This window comes from Helianthus annuus, chromosome 13, assembly GCF_002127325.2.
Source record: "Helianthus annuus cultivar XRQ/B chromosome 13, HanXRQr2.0-SUNRISE, whole genome shotgun sequence".
Lineage (NCBI taxonomy): Eukaryota > Viridiplantae > Streptophyta > Magnoliopsida > Asterales > Asteraceae > Helianthus > Helianthus annuus.
The window spans coordinates 54,216,167-54,233,168 of NC_035445.2; the positions used below are offsets into that span (position 1 = coordinate 54,216,167).

Here is a 17,002-nt window from a genome sequence, read left to right on the forward strand (position 1 = left end):
CTCCACATAATACAACTAATGCGATAAAATAAATAGATTATCTACAAGTCAAAATAGGAGTCGAGCAAGGAGTGACAGATCGCAATTAGCAATCTTTTCTTTCTTTGACTTCAATCTTGACTTTGACTTTGACTTTTGAAACACGGGGTGTTACAAGCACTACCCGATTGGGGAGTCTATGATACGCTTACACTGTTACATGAACAGTAGCAGGAATTACATGAACCCACATAGGAAGTCTTTGATACGCTTACACTGTTACACATCAACCTTCTAATTTCGGATAAAAGGCAATTTCGAATAATACAAGCTTACGTTATAAAAAGGTTATAATTGGTTATTATTGTAAGTTACATTATTAAATAGAAGAACAACGTGATAAAAATGACAGAAATTTAAAGAATTTAGTTTTAACATGCCTGGTCATTCTTTGTTCCCTGGTTTTAAGTTTTAACATTTAGTTTTAAGTCACGAACCACTGACTATTTTTTTGTTACTTGGTTCGAACTAGGATTTCATTTATATGACACCTTATATGAGATGCACATGTAATACATTTAAAAGAAGAGTATAAGAGATAAGAAAAACATACACTCTTTTTAACGTCATTCCCTGACTTTAGAAAACAAATAAAAATTATAGAAAATTGTATAAATATATTGAAATAATGTATGTGCTGATACCCTAATAAACGATAGCTTCTAACAAAACAATATCTGAATGCTCCCGAAATTCCCGCCGCGCAGCTCGGGTTTCCCGCTAGTTATATCAATATTAGTTATAAAACACCTAATAATGTATATGCTATTTCTTACAAATGATTTATTCATTTCACTTTGGTTCACTTGTAATAACGTATATGCTATTTCTTACAAATGATTTATTCATTTCACTTTGGTTCACTTGGAGTCAGGCGGGCTGCCGAGTCAGGGTGGGTTCGGGTCGGAACAGACCATATTAAAAGGATGATTATTTTCGGTTGTCCATGTCATACAAGTTTCATGTCAGAAAGGGTTATATTGGGCTGCAAAATAGATTGTTTAGGAATTTTTGGTGGGTTATATTGGGTCTGGGTTCGGTAATTTGGGTCGGGTTTGGTTATTGGGTTCGGGTGAAAATAGACGGCCCTACCCATCATGCCATACAGATTAAAAAAACAAGACCCAAAATTAGTTACTTGTGATTGTTTTGACATCTCAATTTCTTTACTAATATCATGTATACTAAACAATTTTTTAGGTGAAAAACTTGCAATCTCAAGTGGATATGTTGCAAAACCGTGTTGAAGAGGCTCAACAACAAGTGAGAGAATAAATGAGAGAAGAAATGAAGGAAGAAGTGCAACGACAAATAACCGAGCTACTAAAAAAAATTTGGTAATCCAGGCAATCCTCCATCGTAGTCTAGTTTAAGTTTATCATCTCTTGTGGTTGAACTTGTAGTTTGATAACCGTGTCGTATTTTTGTGGGAAATTTGTAATTTGACAACGGTATCATATTTTGTGGGTAAGCTCGTATTTGATAACGGTGTTGTATTTTGTGTTGAAACTTTTGAACGGAATGTGATAATCGTATCTTAGTTTGTAGATTAATGTTTTAAACATGATTTTTATAGTTTTTTTCTGCATTTTTAGCAGGTTTTTTTTTTTATAATTAAAACTGTTTGGTCGGAAAATAGTAGGAAACATAGGTCGGAAAATGGTTGGAAAAGTAGAAAAGAAATAAAAAACTAATTATAAAAATTACTCGGAATTTTGTCAAAACTTTGAACATCGTTTTTTGTCGGAAACATGTAGGAAATAGTCATCGGAATGTAGTTGGAAAAATGTAGTCAGAATTTACTTAGAATTTTGTCGGAACTTTTAACATATCTTTTTGTCAGAAATATGTAGAAAATCATCATCGGAATGTTGTCGGAAAACTTTACCAACTCTTTTTCCGAGAAAAGCCAGTTTGCGAGAAAATGGTCGTAACGTCGTTTTCCGACCAATTTCCAACAAAAAACTTTGTCGAAAATAGGCGTGTCTTTTAGTAATATATACGTATATATTTGAGTTGGAAATGACCGATGATTAGAAACTGATATTGTGAAATGTATTTTTTGTTAATTTTTTAAATCATTTTTCTTGTTATAATATTTTATCAAATTGTCTGTATATTAATTTTAGTGGTTAGTTCGGCCACCATCTTTTTTAGGTTTTACATATGGTTGTGTTGAATGAGTTTTAGTAAAGAAAACCATGGCCAGTGCAATGGTTTGTATGGTTGCATGTAAACCTGACTTCGTCGGTCCGATTTTGGGCGCGTCCTACTCTATTTCTTTCATCCGGTTTTAACGACCCCTACCTCACCACCTCTTTCTCTTTCTTTTTTGTCGTTTCTTTTTTGCACTCTTTTTATTCTATTTATCTAAAAATAATAATTTAAAAATTAATTCTTTCATTATTTACACTTTTAACATTTTTTTCGTTTTATTATTTCACTTAATCTAACTATATAATTTTTATCATCTAATAGTTTTTTTTTTCTTATATTATTTAATAACTTATATTTAACTAAACAATTTTTAATTAATTAATTCTTAAATGTCTTTTCCTTCTTTATTATCTAACTAAATTTTTAATAAATACTATATATTTTAATATTTTTTTTCGTTAACTATGTATCAAAATCAACCGAGTTCCCACCTATATATTAGAACATGCAATTTGATAAATATTAACATCTACTAATTTTATTTTAATATAAAAGATAGGTTGGGTTTCTTCGTTTAATCATTTTGTTATTGATGAGGGGTAATAATGAAAAGGTAGGACGAAGACTTGATTCGTTTAGAAGTCTATTTTGTATATATTTATATTATTATATCGGTTTACATTGACCCCCATAGCCTTTTAGAAAGAGAGAACGTATAGATGCTTTTGTTGTATGCATATTTATGTAATGATGTTGATCATGATATGATGATGAACATACCATGAAAATCTTCATCGTCATCAACAGTAAAGAAGAATATCTTAATATCTTATGATCACATATATATCCAAGCTTCCTTTTCATATGTTTTGTTTTCATGGTACCATTTTCTTTTGACACTTTCTGCTTCATTTCCTCCACCGTCCACCACCACCACAACCTCTAATCAATCTCTCTCTCTCTCTCTAAAACTTTTTTTTTCCACTTTTTCTTGGTATAAAGGTGAAGCTTTTAAATTTGCTTTTTGTTCTTGTTGGATTCCCACATGTTTTTTATTAGAAAGATGAGTTCTTTTTAGATCTTTATGAGTATTTTTGTGACTGCAAAAGGACTAGCTTTATAAAGATTAAAACAAGATTGAATTTTTGATATTTTTTTTTTTAAGTTTTCATCATCATATATGAATTGAAATGGCTGAAGAAGAGAAGATGATGAGAGGGGATAATATTATGGTGGACAGTTCTACAGGTAACTACAACTGTTACTCTGAAGATAATCATCATCACCCTAATGCTACAACTACCTTTGAAACAAGCCCTTTAGAGATCTACAACTTTGAGTCACACAACTCAGTGAGTCACAACTCAGCTCTTTTCTGGAAAGGACCTTCTCCTTCTTCCAAACCCATCACTGATTCAGATTTCTATCACTTTGATGAGTCATCTCTTCAAAGATGTGTGTTTCCTTGTGAACCAAATGAAAGGCCAAGTCAAGGTCTTTCTCTTTCTCTCTCTTCAGCTAACCCTTCTTCAATAGGGTTACAGTCATTTGAGCTTGTAAGACCACAAGAACACCATTTTCAACATCATCACCACCAAGGGTATTTTGGGAAACCCATGACTATGGATCATGACATGATGATTCAAGATAGGTTTTTGGGAAAGCCAGGAAATATAATTAATAGTAGTGGTGGTGATGGTGATGGTGGTAGTGGTAGTGGTGGTGGTGGTGGCTATAATAACCATCAAAGTGCACACTACAACATAAGAAACTCAAGGTACTTAGTTCCGGCACAAGAACTACTCACTGAGTTCTGTAATCTTGCATCAAAGCAAAGTGATCATTCACCAAAAGCAAAGGCTCCAGCTACAACTTCAAATCCATGGCAAGATCATGACAACTTGAATGATGCTAGTTCTTCAAAAACCAAATCTTTATCTTCTATTGAGTTTATGGAATTACAAAAAAGAAAAACCAAGCTCCTCCAAATGCTAGAAGAGGTATTTAGATCATATATTTCATGTTTTAGATATACATACATACATACATGATACATACATATTGTTTTGATTATATTGTTGTAACTTATCTTTCTTTTTTCCTTTTATTTTCTTTTCCATAACTTTAAGTTACCCTTTTTTTAAGTTGATGTATTTTATTTCTTTAAAAAAGTTGATCTTGAACCATTTAAGTTACTGAAAACCTTCCCACAAATGTTCACATGATGACAAGTTAGATGCTTCATTTAATTCAAGAAACTCCATTCTTATTCACTTATTTTTTATTTTTGATTACAGTTCACCTTTTATTTTTTATTTTAAATGAAAGATGTGATCTTTATTTTGTTTTTATTGGTTAAATTAGGTTGATAGAAGATACAGGCATTATTGTGATCAGATGAAAACAGTTGTGTCCTCATTTGAAGCAGTGGCTGGTCATGGTGCTGCAAAAGTCTACTCATCCTTGGCTTCAAAGGCAATGTCAAGGCATTTTAAATGTTTGAGAGATGGAATTGTGAGCCAGATCAAGATGATGAAGGTTGTGATGGGAGAAAAAGATGTTTCAGCCCCTGGGGCTAGTAGAGGGGAGACTCCAAGACTTAAGACACTTGATCAAACCCTAAGGCAACAAAGGGCTTTTCAACAAATGACCATGATGGATAGCCATCCTTGGAGGCCTCAACGCGGTTTGCCTGAGCGTTCGGTTTCCGTTCTTCGCGCTTGGCTATTCGAACACTTTCTCCATCCGTAAGAACTTTTAAATCCACATAAAACCCTATTTTTTTGTACCAAATAGCAAGAGAAATCATAGAAAATGTTCAAGAAAACTTGATTAATTGTAGTCCTCAATCATCAGTTTTGGAAGACAACTTGGTATTTTGGTTGTTTTCATCCACCCTCATTTTGATTCCTATATTTATTTTGTCATATTATCTCTCCCATCATAAATTTATTCAATTTTATCTTGCCCTTTGGGGCCTTCCTTAATTATTTTTTTGTGGATTTGATTCTTGTTACAACTTTCATATAGGTCCCATATTCATGTATACATATGCATCTATCCCTCAAGCTTCATGATCCACACAATCTTTACATGTTGTTTTTGGATTAGTCCCTTTAAGTAATATTGAATACACCCAAGTTAGTTTAAATATATTGCAATAAGTTTATATAGTATCTCTAATCTTGTTGAAACATTTCAGGTACCCTAATGACGTCGATAAACACATTCTTGCACGACAAACCGGTCTCTCCAGAAGCCAGGTACGTCCATATCGACCGATATATTCTTCTTTGGAATAAAAAACGCATAATTCTATTGACATGTCATCCATTGCAACTACACCCTAATAAGGGTACTTGTTTTCATGAAAATAAAATGACTCATTTTTTTTTGCTATATGTTAACTAAACTCTAACAGCTATACTAACATTGGATAACTAATGTTTTTTTTTACAATTTATATAACTTTGGATACTATAGGTATCAAATTGGTTTATTAATGCAAGGGTGAGGCTGTGGAAGCCCATGGTGGAGGAGATGTACATGGAAGAAATAAAAACAAATCAAGATCAAACCATGGAAGGAACCTCAGATGGATTAAACCCGAACCCAGAACCGGACCAGAAACCGACTGCGGAAGAGCTTGTTCGGATAGATTCCGAGTGTCTTTCTTCCATCATCAACCACCCTGAAAAAATGGACCAACGTCTCACTAAAACACAAGATCATGACTTTAACCAAGGTTTTCCTAGGGTTACAAACTCATTTGGGGCTGTGGAACTGGACTTTTCAACCTACAACAATCCTCATAACTTTGGTGGTGGTGGTGGTGGAGGGGTGTCTTTGACCTTAGGATTACAACAACATGGCGGCGACCGTAGTGGTGGAAGTGGTGGTGGTGGAGTGAGCTTAGCGTTCTCTCCTACTCAAAATTCCCTATTTTACCCTCGGGACCATATGGAAGATTGTCAAACATCAGTCCAGTATTCTTCTCTCTTGGAAGGTGATCAAGAACAAAATCTGCCTTACAGAAACCTTATGGGTGCACAACTCCTTCATGACTTGGCTGGTTGAAAACAATTATATTTAACAAAATATGATCTAGTAACATATATTATATATATTTAAATCATTAAAACAAAATACATGGAGTATGATTTTGAATTTGTAGGCTTCTTCTAGCTCAAGGGTATACTTCATTGGCTTTAGATTTACATTCAAGTTTAGAACTTGAAGGATAGTGTAGTTTTCGAATTGTTTCTTGTTTCGATTCGATGGACATTTTATTTTAGTCGTTTTTATGGGTATTATGAACATCTAAATGCTCCCCTTGTTAGTATTATGAAGTTTTGCTTTAATGGTACATAAAACGGTTATATAACAATTTATCACATTCATTTTCTAATAATTGTCATTATATCTAAGAAATATTATCAACAATCTCATGACTTTCAACTTAAAATTGCTTAAATCTTTTTATTAATACACACCCCTAAACCCAATATATAAAGATTAGTATAATTTTGTTTTTCTTGTGGAAAAAACTCAAAAAGGGCAAGACTTAAAAACAAGTCAATTCATGTGAAAGCACAAGCTAACTGATCAAGTATTTTGTGGTTGAAGTTTACATCAAAGCAGTTCCAGTCTTTTAGGGGCATATGCACCATTTAATAATAAAATAATACATTTATTTATTAAATTCATTTTTGTTGAAATTAGTTTGTCAATATTAAATTGGGCAAGAAAAATTGGTTATGGTTTTAATTTTCAAAGTTTAGACAAGATATTTTGTTAAAAAGTTTATATATCTTATCGTCATGGTCCCTCTACATGTTTGGTTTTCCATATGAAAGACAACCGATATTTTTCTCCATTTAATGTGTTTTCGTGTTCATTTTTCATCTAGTTAATGGGAAAAAAAATTGTATTTAATACTCGCATTTTTAGATATAAAAATTGAAATCATACGCACATGGAAATACATGTAAACTTGTAGCTAGAGATATCTCATCTTTTTAAGTAAATACGTGAAAAAGTCCATTAACGGAAATAGTGACGGCAAAACGTCATCGGTTGCCAAAAAAATGGTCTATTCACTACTTAAGAAACAACTCTCCCAATTTTCTTATCATATAAAAGATTATATTCGTTTTTAATTAACATATATGTGCATGCCAACGAGCCTATAACACTCTATTTTACATCCTTGTAGATTATTTTAAGTATATGTATTAACTTGTTTATAACATAACTAAATTTAAGTAGATGATTGTATAATCATTTTATGTGTCACACTTTAAGCAATAAGTACAGATTATTATGTACTTATCATAACTTTTTTACTTAAAAGTGACAATATGTAAAAGACATCAGGACTTAGCAGGTGACACTCTGGTGTAGCATCTTGCTATTTTATTAATAAAGTTATGTTGGCCGTTCAAAAAAAAAAAAAAAAAAAACTTAGCAGGTGACACATGTACATACATGAGCTCTATGGGTGAAAACATTTGCGTCCATTTATATGTGTGGATTGGTATCATCGTACATAAGTTGGGCGCGACGTTATATTGTGGGAAATGTACTTACATGATCAAAACTCATTATAACTTTTGTAATAGGTTTGGATGCACGGTTATTATCAACATCATTCTAAATGTTTTCTAAATGAAAATGATGTACTAAAAAATTTAAGAGCAAAAAAGTTAACAATAAGTATTTTAAAAGAAAATTCAAAACTTAGCAACAGAATTCCCTCTATAAAAATGTTTCTGGTTAGTTACAATATTGTTACTACATGTTTAAAAATAATGATAAGAAAAATTGTCGTTGGTTTGATCTGTATATATGTGTGGCATATATGTATATCTAGTGTTCGAAATTAAGGTAGTTTCAATCACTTCAACATTTTTATTGCCTTTTGTTTTGACATATATTAATAGTTTCATACTTTCATATAGTTCTGTAGTTGACCAAAATTTAAGAGTTAATTGCCCGGATGGTCTCTGCGGTTTCACGTTATTTCACGTTTAGTTTCCATATTTTGAAAATAGCAGGTATGCTCCTTATAGTCTGTTATTTAGTTATTCGGATAGTCCCTTGAGTAGATGTCAGTTAGTTTCGAAATAGCAGGTATGCTCCCTATGGTTTGTCATTTTGTTACTCGGATAGTCCCCTGAGTAATTGTCAGAGGACTATCCGAGTAACAAAATGACAAACCATAGGGAAAGTACCTGCTATCTCAAAAAGGTGGAGACTAAACGTGAAAAAACATGAAACCACAAGGACCATCCGGGCAATTAACTCGAAATGTAATGTTAAGAAGTAACGGAAGTTTGACAAAAGCTATTCCACAACAGGCCCCCTAGACAACTTGGGCCAATTTTACGTAAGCCAATATATCCTATTTTCATGGGCCTATTCCAAATCCATCTAATTAAAGAGATTGTGATGGGTTTGTTTCTAAATTATTTTGAGCCCGTCGCATATGCATACAGGTTGCTTCAAAGATCCAAACTTTCAACCACAAAAAAATAAAAAATAATATACAGGTTGCTTCAAAGATCCAAACTTTCAACCACAAAAAATAAAAAATAAAAATAGAATAAAATTCTCGAGTAGCTATTTAGTTGGGTTTTTTAGTTAACGAGATTATATATAGTTGGCTTTTTTAGTTAACGAGATTATATATATGGAGTTATATTTTAGGTTAAGATGTTGAGTCTTTATTTAGTTTTCTATTTAAGTTGTTTAGGTTTCTTATTTTTCAATATGTTCGGTTAGTATAAATAGATAGTTATTGTTGTAGTTTTGTGTTATGGTCTCTAATAAAAAGGATCGGGTGAGTTATTCAATCCTATGTTTTGCAGTTTAAGTTTTAAATGTTCTGGACCACTAGTTGCACAAGTTTACGTGCATTCCCATAGCTGAGTCATGGTTGATATCTTTAATACGAATAAATTGTCGTGACATGATCGGGTAACCGATTCAACCAGACATGATTACCACATTGAGCGCCTAGAGTTTGAACAACTAATTTCATGTTTTAATGATTAATTTTAAGACACTAATAACGAACCAAACTTCTAGTGAACTGTTTTGCCTTATGTATGTTTTTATTTTTATTTTATAAACAAATGAACATGAACAAATGTCTCGTTCGTTCGTTTACATTCGTGAACATTTGTTTATGTTCGCTCGTTTATATTTGGTATTTACTTTCGTTCTATTAGACCAACTTTATCACTAGTGATATTATAGGGACTTGAGATGGAATATTGTGATTATTATAGGGACTTGAGATGTAACATTATGGTTTAACCACAATGTTCCATCTCAAGTCCCTATAATATCGTCCTCATGGTGGGCTGGTTTAGTATAGTTTAGTGTTATGGTTTAGTTTTTACATATTTAAAGCTTAATCTCTCTCGCGTTTAGCTTGAGAGGAAGTATTAGACCAAGTTAATCACTAGTGATATTATAGGGACTTGAGATGGAACATTGTGGTTTACATAAACCACGTTGTTGTAAACCTTAATCATTCAGTACAATCCAAGACAATATTTGATGTCTATTTCCTTCGATTATATATTTGTTTGTATTTATTTATAAACAATTACTATTACTATATGATAAAAATAAAAATGAATGAACAGTACTTTTATAATATTATAATAACCTATTAATACAATAATAATAATTATGATTAAACCTATTAATACAATAATAATAATTATGATTAAATGGTATCGAGTACTGGTATCAAATTTATCAAATCGGGTGTATTTTCGGTACCTATTCGACACCGATATTCACCGGTTTTTACCCTCATTTACCGATGTCGTACCAGTACCGACAGTTATCAAACCGTACCATACCAGGTATATTTCATACAGGTACCCACTTTTGGGCCTATATATTAAAAATAGATAATAATTATGAGCAAATGGTATCAAGTACCGGTATCAAATTTACCAAATCGGGTGTATTTTCGGTACCTGTTCGACACCGATATTCACCGGTTTTTACCCTCAATTACCGGTGTCGTACCAGTACCGATCGTTACCAAACCGTACCGTACCAGGTATATTTGATACAGGTACCCACTTTTGAGCCTATATATTAAAAATAGAATTAAATCAATAGTAACATCACTAAGTGATGAGCAAATGGTATCGGGTACCGGTTTAGCTGTTTGCCGTTGCTGACACGCGTTTTGCAGTCATTGGGTCCCCGCCGCAACGCGCGGACATAAAATCAACTAGTTAGTAATAGTAATTGGCACATCTAACGCAATTAAATCATAGAATTAATCTTTAAGCAATCCAAATATGCACGAACAAACAAGGAAAGGTTATTTTCTTCGTTTATATTTGTGTATTTAAGTTCGTTAAGAGTTCATTGAAGGAACAAATGTGAACTAGAAAATCGGTTGGTTTATATTCGTTTGGCTAGGTTTCTAAAAGAGAAGATTGAGTAATAGCTAAGAAGACACCTCCTATAATGCAGGTAGGTTTAACATGTCAAATGCTAATAAAATAAAAGCTTTTCAGACCAAACATAGTTGACTTTTTTTTTTTTTTTTGCAATGGTGAGAAAGACTTTAGAAGAAAAATATAACATGATACCAAATCCTTTTTGATTGATTTTCAAAATGCAAAATATACTATCAAGGGTTCGTCATTTTATACTTACGAAAAGATTTACGATAGTGTTTATACACATTTTCATCGAAAAGTAGACGTAACCTTTTCATGTTACTTCTTTTTGTAAGTCATTGGAGATTATTGTGTTGATGGATTCGTTTAGTCTATCTAAGCAGAGGAAACTCTTGGTGCATGGCATTATTCTTACTTCATGGTGGGTGATATGAAAGTTTCGGAATAATATGGTGTTTGAGAGCAAGGATCAGCGGAAAGAAAGGATCTTTGATTAAATTTTTAGTTATTCATATACGTAAATGGTGAATAGAAACAGGAAAATTAATGCTAGTTGGTCGGAGTGGTTACAAAACCCACTTATTTTTGTGTAAAGTCTGTCTTTTGGTATTATGCATGGATATCAATATATAGAATGCATGGATATCAAACATGTAATTTGTTATGCCTTTCATATAAAAAAAAAATCACTTTCCTAGATTTGTGAGTTGTGAGCTTGTTTTATTTTTAATATAAAATCGTATATATGGAACAACTTGACGTCCTTTTCGTAATTGATCGATAATAAATGTTTTAAATTCAATTAAATACTAAAAGGGACCTTTGCAAGCTTTTTCATTGATAAAAAGCAAAAATAGGTTCTATTATATGGACAACCAACAACCCTCCTTTGTCGTAGTTCGTAAGAGCTACTAAACTTTTATTTATTAAGCTTGTTAGAATATGATGTTTTGAATAAGTTACCAATTGGTCAGATGTTAGTTGGTTAGATGATAAATATTTATAAGATCATATGATTTGTATGATGTTTTAAGTGTGATAAGGTCAGATGTTTACTATGAGGGGGGTAGGGGCGTCCCGTGATGTGTATTTGGTTCACGCGTGGTGAACGTAGAACACCGCCGCCACTGTCTTATATAACGCGTGAAGATTAAAACGCATGGCTATGAACACGCGTTGTTTGTGTTTGTGGGGTGAGTTGTTTTTCAATGGAGATGAGTGTGTGGTGAGTGATAGACATTTCCACTAAAATCCATCACTAGTGATGGAATAAAGCTCGATGATATGGTGGAAATTGATTGTATGTTGTGGGTGATGAGTGCGTGGTGAGTGATGGGATTTATGCTATGAATAACGTATTGAAGACACATATAATAAGTCCAAGAAAGGACCTCGATTCCTTGTCTTACATGGTGTTAGAGTTGATAAAAAAAAAATAACCCACCTAATTGTAGGTATTGTTAGAATTTTCTATTTTGTAAAAGAAGATTGTTAGAATTTTTCGGTTTTGTAAAAGAAGGTTTACTTATATAAAATATTCTGTAAAAAGGCAATGATAAATATATACGAAAAGAACCAAAACAATATAAAATATTCTATAAAAAGGCAATGATAAATATATACGAAAAGAACCAAAACAAAAGAAGTAAATAAAGAAAACGTAATACGAAAAGAACCAAAACAAAAGAAAGAAATTAATGAAAACGTAATATAAAAAAAATCCATAATGTTATAGAAATCACTATCATGTTCTCAGTTTTTATTTCTTTAATTTAATTGATTTTTTTCTAACTACAACCCCGTTTTTCTTTTTTAAATATACTAATGAAGGGGTATGGTCCAAAAAAGCCGTGCGAACCTTCCTACAGGTCGCGCGCGAGACCATACTCCTTACTCAGCAAGATGTTCAAACCCAAGCTCGCGCGGGCTACTTCAGCAAAGACTAACCTCGCGCGGACTAGTTACGTGTTCAGCAAGGGTCGCGTAAGGCTATGGCGCAGGGCCACTTCAGAAGGAACATAAGGTACAAGTGGCAGAAGAAAAGGACCAATCCGCGTCCTCCAGGCTGTGCTCAATCGTGCTTCACAATCGTCTGACGTGTAGGAGACAGAGAGTACAGAAGGACGCCTATGTGGCACCAATCAGGGGGCGGCGACACCTACCCCATGATCTCCACTTACTTGCTGATGGTAGAGGGACAACAAGGCCGACAACAGTGATACGTGGCTCCAATCATGGTGCGCCAGCACCGGAGAACTTCTAGAAGCCACTAACGGTCGACACCAGTGAGACATAGAGCATATCCCCTAAGTTGTCGCCTTCCGGCCCAAGGCCCATCAGCCCATCTTCTCTTACACCTCTCCGGCTATAAATAGGACCCTTCATTCACAGGTTAAACCATTCTATTCTCTTCACTCTCACTCTTTACCACACACTTATTTCCTCAAAGCAGATACTTATTCTCACGTCGGAGTCTGGTTAAGAGGGAAACCCCCATATTCCCCTCTTAACGAGCTAACGGTGTTCTGTTTTGCAGGATTAGCGGATCATTAAGGAGCTCAGAAAGTCATAAGAAGATTAACCCTTATGGTAGAAACATAAACCAAACTAATTAACCCCAAATTCAGTTCCGTGTTTCTTCAACTGAACAATTTTTATAGGTCGGGCATATTTTCCAAGAGAACAGAGAATAGTGGGAAGTTTGATTTTAATAAGATTAAGAATCCCAATTTCAGAAGATCTCTTCCATCTCTTCAAGATCAAACATCAATTGCAACGATTTGATAAACGGCTCACTAGGATAAGTGTAGATGAACAATCACGCTTCATATAATATTCTTTTGTTTTTATGATTATACGATTATGTTAAAAGTTATTCATGAACATGAGTGTATAAATATAAAGAGAGAGATCTAAACAAAAATTCAAATACCAAAAGACTAAAAAGTAGACAAATTGTTAGTTTGTTGTTCAAATACTCATTTTCTTTTATCTTGATCAAATTAGTTTGATGATTTATTGAAACAACAGGATGCGAGGGCTATGCAACGTTGTTTGAGGGTGATAGTGATGGTTCACGAGTGTCGGTGTTGGGTTGCCGACAACCACTTCTCTTTTGGTTTGAAATTGCAACTTCTTTTTATAAGTTTAAAAATATTGCAAAAAGTCCCTTTCCAATGTATTTGTTTTTTTTTAATAATAAAGTTATAACAAAATAAAAATTGATATGTAGGCATCATCTTTTGGACTTAGGCATGATGTTTTGGGTTGTTTTGGCAACAAAAACACCAAACATAACAATTTAAAACACAATGCAATGTATTATGGGATGAAATTTAAAAAACAACAAAAAACACACCGCTTAACACTTAAAACACACTACTTAACGTTCTTGGCATATTATTTTAATTTTTAAGCCTAGAATTAATTGTATTGTGTCTTAAATTGTTATGTTTGGTGTTTTTCTTGCCAAAACAACCTAAAACATTATGACTAAGTTCAAAACATAATGTCTACATATCAATTTTTATGATTTTTTGACAGTTCTGATAAAAAATATACTTTTTACATGATCCTAAGATTAACAAATATATTATGTTTCGTATTTTTCCTAAAAACATTTATTTTCCCGATTAAAAATTATGATTTGGCGTGTTTTCTAGGTGACGTAGATAGAGGATGGTCCACGTTACTATATAAATAATATACATGTCTCCTTCTCATGATCTATAAAGTTGTCAATTTTTATCATTTTCTATATTCTTTCCCATGAAAAAGGCTTTTCAGTATTAGAAATATAATTATATTTATTGGGTAAAGATTAAATAAAAATGGGTAAATATACTAAAGATGAAAAGTGAAGTAGGTTTTTTTTTTCTCCCCATCCACTTAAAGGTGGTCAGAGTGGGCCAGTGATAAGAGCAAATGACGGGTGATGGCACACCGCCGTGAGTGTTCTATCACACGTGATGGAGGCCAAACAAGTGACAAGTATCGCGTAGTGATAGAGGAATGTGTGTGTGTGTGTTTGACTTTGGTATTGAGGTGTGATTGGAGAACGTGTGTGTGTTTGACTTTGGTGTTGAGATGTTAAGTTGTGATTGGGTGTGAACGATGTCATCACTCACACTCATCATATCCAATTACAAATTAACACATCAAGACCAAAGTCAAACATACATACATTCTCCAATCACACCTCACCAAAGTCAAACAGGCACATACACACACATTCCTCCATCAGCGCGATACTCATCACTTGTTTGGCAAATCACGCGTGATAGCACACTTGTGGCGATGTGCTATCACTCATCACAAGCTCCCATCACACGACTGCCCCGAATAACATAAATACTATGTTTACTTGAAATATATAAAAATAAAAAATAAAAGTTTTTTTACTGCCCCGAATAACATAAATATTATGTTTGACTTTGTGCCGTATTCACATCATATTTTTCCGTCATTAATCGCAGCCCTAGTTTAACCATTCATTATGGAGTAAACTTCTGTTTTGCTCCTTGTGGTTTGGTCGTTTTATTGATTTTGCCCAAATCCTTTAAAAATAGTTATTTTACTCCCTGGTCTATGTAACTTATCTTCATTTTGCTCCTCGCCCCAAAAGACATCCATTTCCAACGTTAAAAGACAGTCACATGCCCCTCACATGAGGGGCAATTCTGTCTTTTTCCCATCCTCCCTTTTAAGACCTGGTATCTTGTTCCCTTTTAAAACCCAACTTCTCACCACCACCAACCACCACCTATCACCAACACCACCTGCCACCAACACTAACAACCAGCCAACACAAACATGGTTCAACTACGATCACATATTTTAGAAACTGAATTTACAAGATAAATTGATATGGAGATCTACATGTTAAAGTGTTAAATTGGCTTTTCAAACTAAACAACAACAGATGGATTTTTTATGAGTAAACTAACCAAAAATCGAAGTTGGAGCAAGAATCAACGGGTTCATGTGTTCAAATTAGAAGACTAATGTGGAGCGATTTGGGTTTCAACCCATATCCGATCAAAATCGACGAAAGTGGGGCGTCTTCCACAACGAGTTTCCGTGTTCAAATTGGTGGACTGTATGTGGAATAATGCGGTGTTCAATCCAGAGCCGCTCAAAATCGCATAACAAAGGTGAAATCCTTTTCTATAGTTCTGTGTTACATGGGAAAGCAAGTCTGAGATGGTGGATGAAGATGGTTGACCGAGAGGAATATATGCTGAAAACAAAGGTTTGATGGTTTTTTATGTAGAATCTGAAACCCAGATCATGTTCATCGATTTAATAATTCTCAAAATGGTTAAAGTGGTTTGCTGGAATTATGACCATAAATTGAAGAATCAAGAGAGGGATAAAGTGGTGTTAACAGGTGGTTTAGAGAGAGATAGAATGGTGGTTGTGGAGGCAGGTGGTTGCGAATGGTGGCGATGTCAGATGGTTAGTGGCTGAAAGTAGTGGCGGTGGTAGATGTTGGTGGCGGGTGGTGGCGCTAGGTGAAAGAGCAGGGGCGGCTCTTATGGTGTGCGGGGAGGACTTCCGCACAAGGCCCATGATTTCAAGGGGCACGTGATTTTAAAAAAAAATCGATATATACATGTTATTTAAAAAAAATTGTAAACACATACAAATCCAATATAGAGGCCCATTATCAAATACATTTTTGTGCTTTATAATTTACCCAACTTAACATTAGGTTTATTGGGCCCAACCCAATACTAATATGATTTAAAAATATAAAAATAAAAAATAATTTTCGTTAAAGCATATGGGCACATTTTTCGAGCTCGAACAGGGTACGTGAATTCTCAGAGACGTCACTGTGAAAGATAGAGATATATATATATATATATATATATATATGTTTATTTGTTTATAATATATAATAATAATGTTAGGAAACTTTATTTGTAAGTATTGAAGAAAATTAGATTCAACTTGATCTATGAATAAGACAACAGTCCTGAAGATCACAACAAGAAGAAGAAGATCGGATAGGACAATTGAAATGAACAACATCTACTTCAAAGAATCACAAGTTGATCAAGAGCTGAAAAAGATTATCAGAGAAGGTCATTTCTGATGGATCTGATGATATTTCTGATGGAATATCATCAGTTTTTTATGATTCTGATCATCAGATTTTCTAATGATTTGTTCACCAGAATTTCTGATGAAGTGGTTTATCAGAAATTCTGATGAATACCCCACTTGTCTAAAAATCAGCTCTATCCTGCCACAATAACCAAAGCAACTTGACATTATTGGATATCATGATTACAAAGGCAACTTGAATGTTGGATTCAATGAATATGTCAAATAGCTACTTTATGCAGGACTTTTACATGAAT

The 17,002-nt window shown here is 33.6% G+C and overlaps 1 protein-coding gene across 1 annotated transcript; it reads left to right on the forward strand.

Annotated features, from left to right (window-relative positions):
* Nucleotides 1–2,878: 2,878 nt before the first annotated feature.
* On the forward strand, nucleotides 2,879–6,545 carry LOC110897903 (homeobox protein BEL1 homolog). The gene is made up of 4 exons (XM_022144637.2): nucleotides 2,879–4,196; nucleotides 4,561–4,943; nucleotides 5,399–5,459; nucleotides 5,680–6,545. Exons 1-4 carry the CDS (start codon nucleotides 3,387–3,389, stop codon nucleotides 6,271–6,273), a joined length of 1,848 nt encoding a protein of 615 aa, XP_022000329.1. The 5' UTR covers nucleotides 2,879–3,386; the 3' UTR covers nucleotides 6,274–6,545.
* The last annotated feature ends 10,457 nt before the right edge of the window (nucleotides 6,546–17,002 follow it).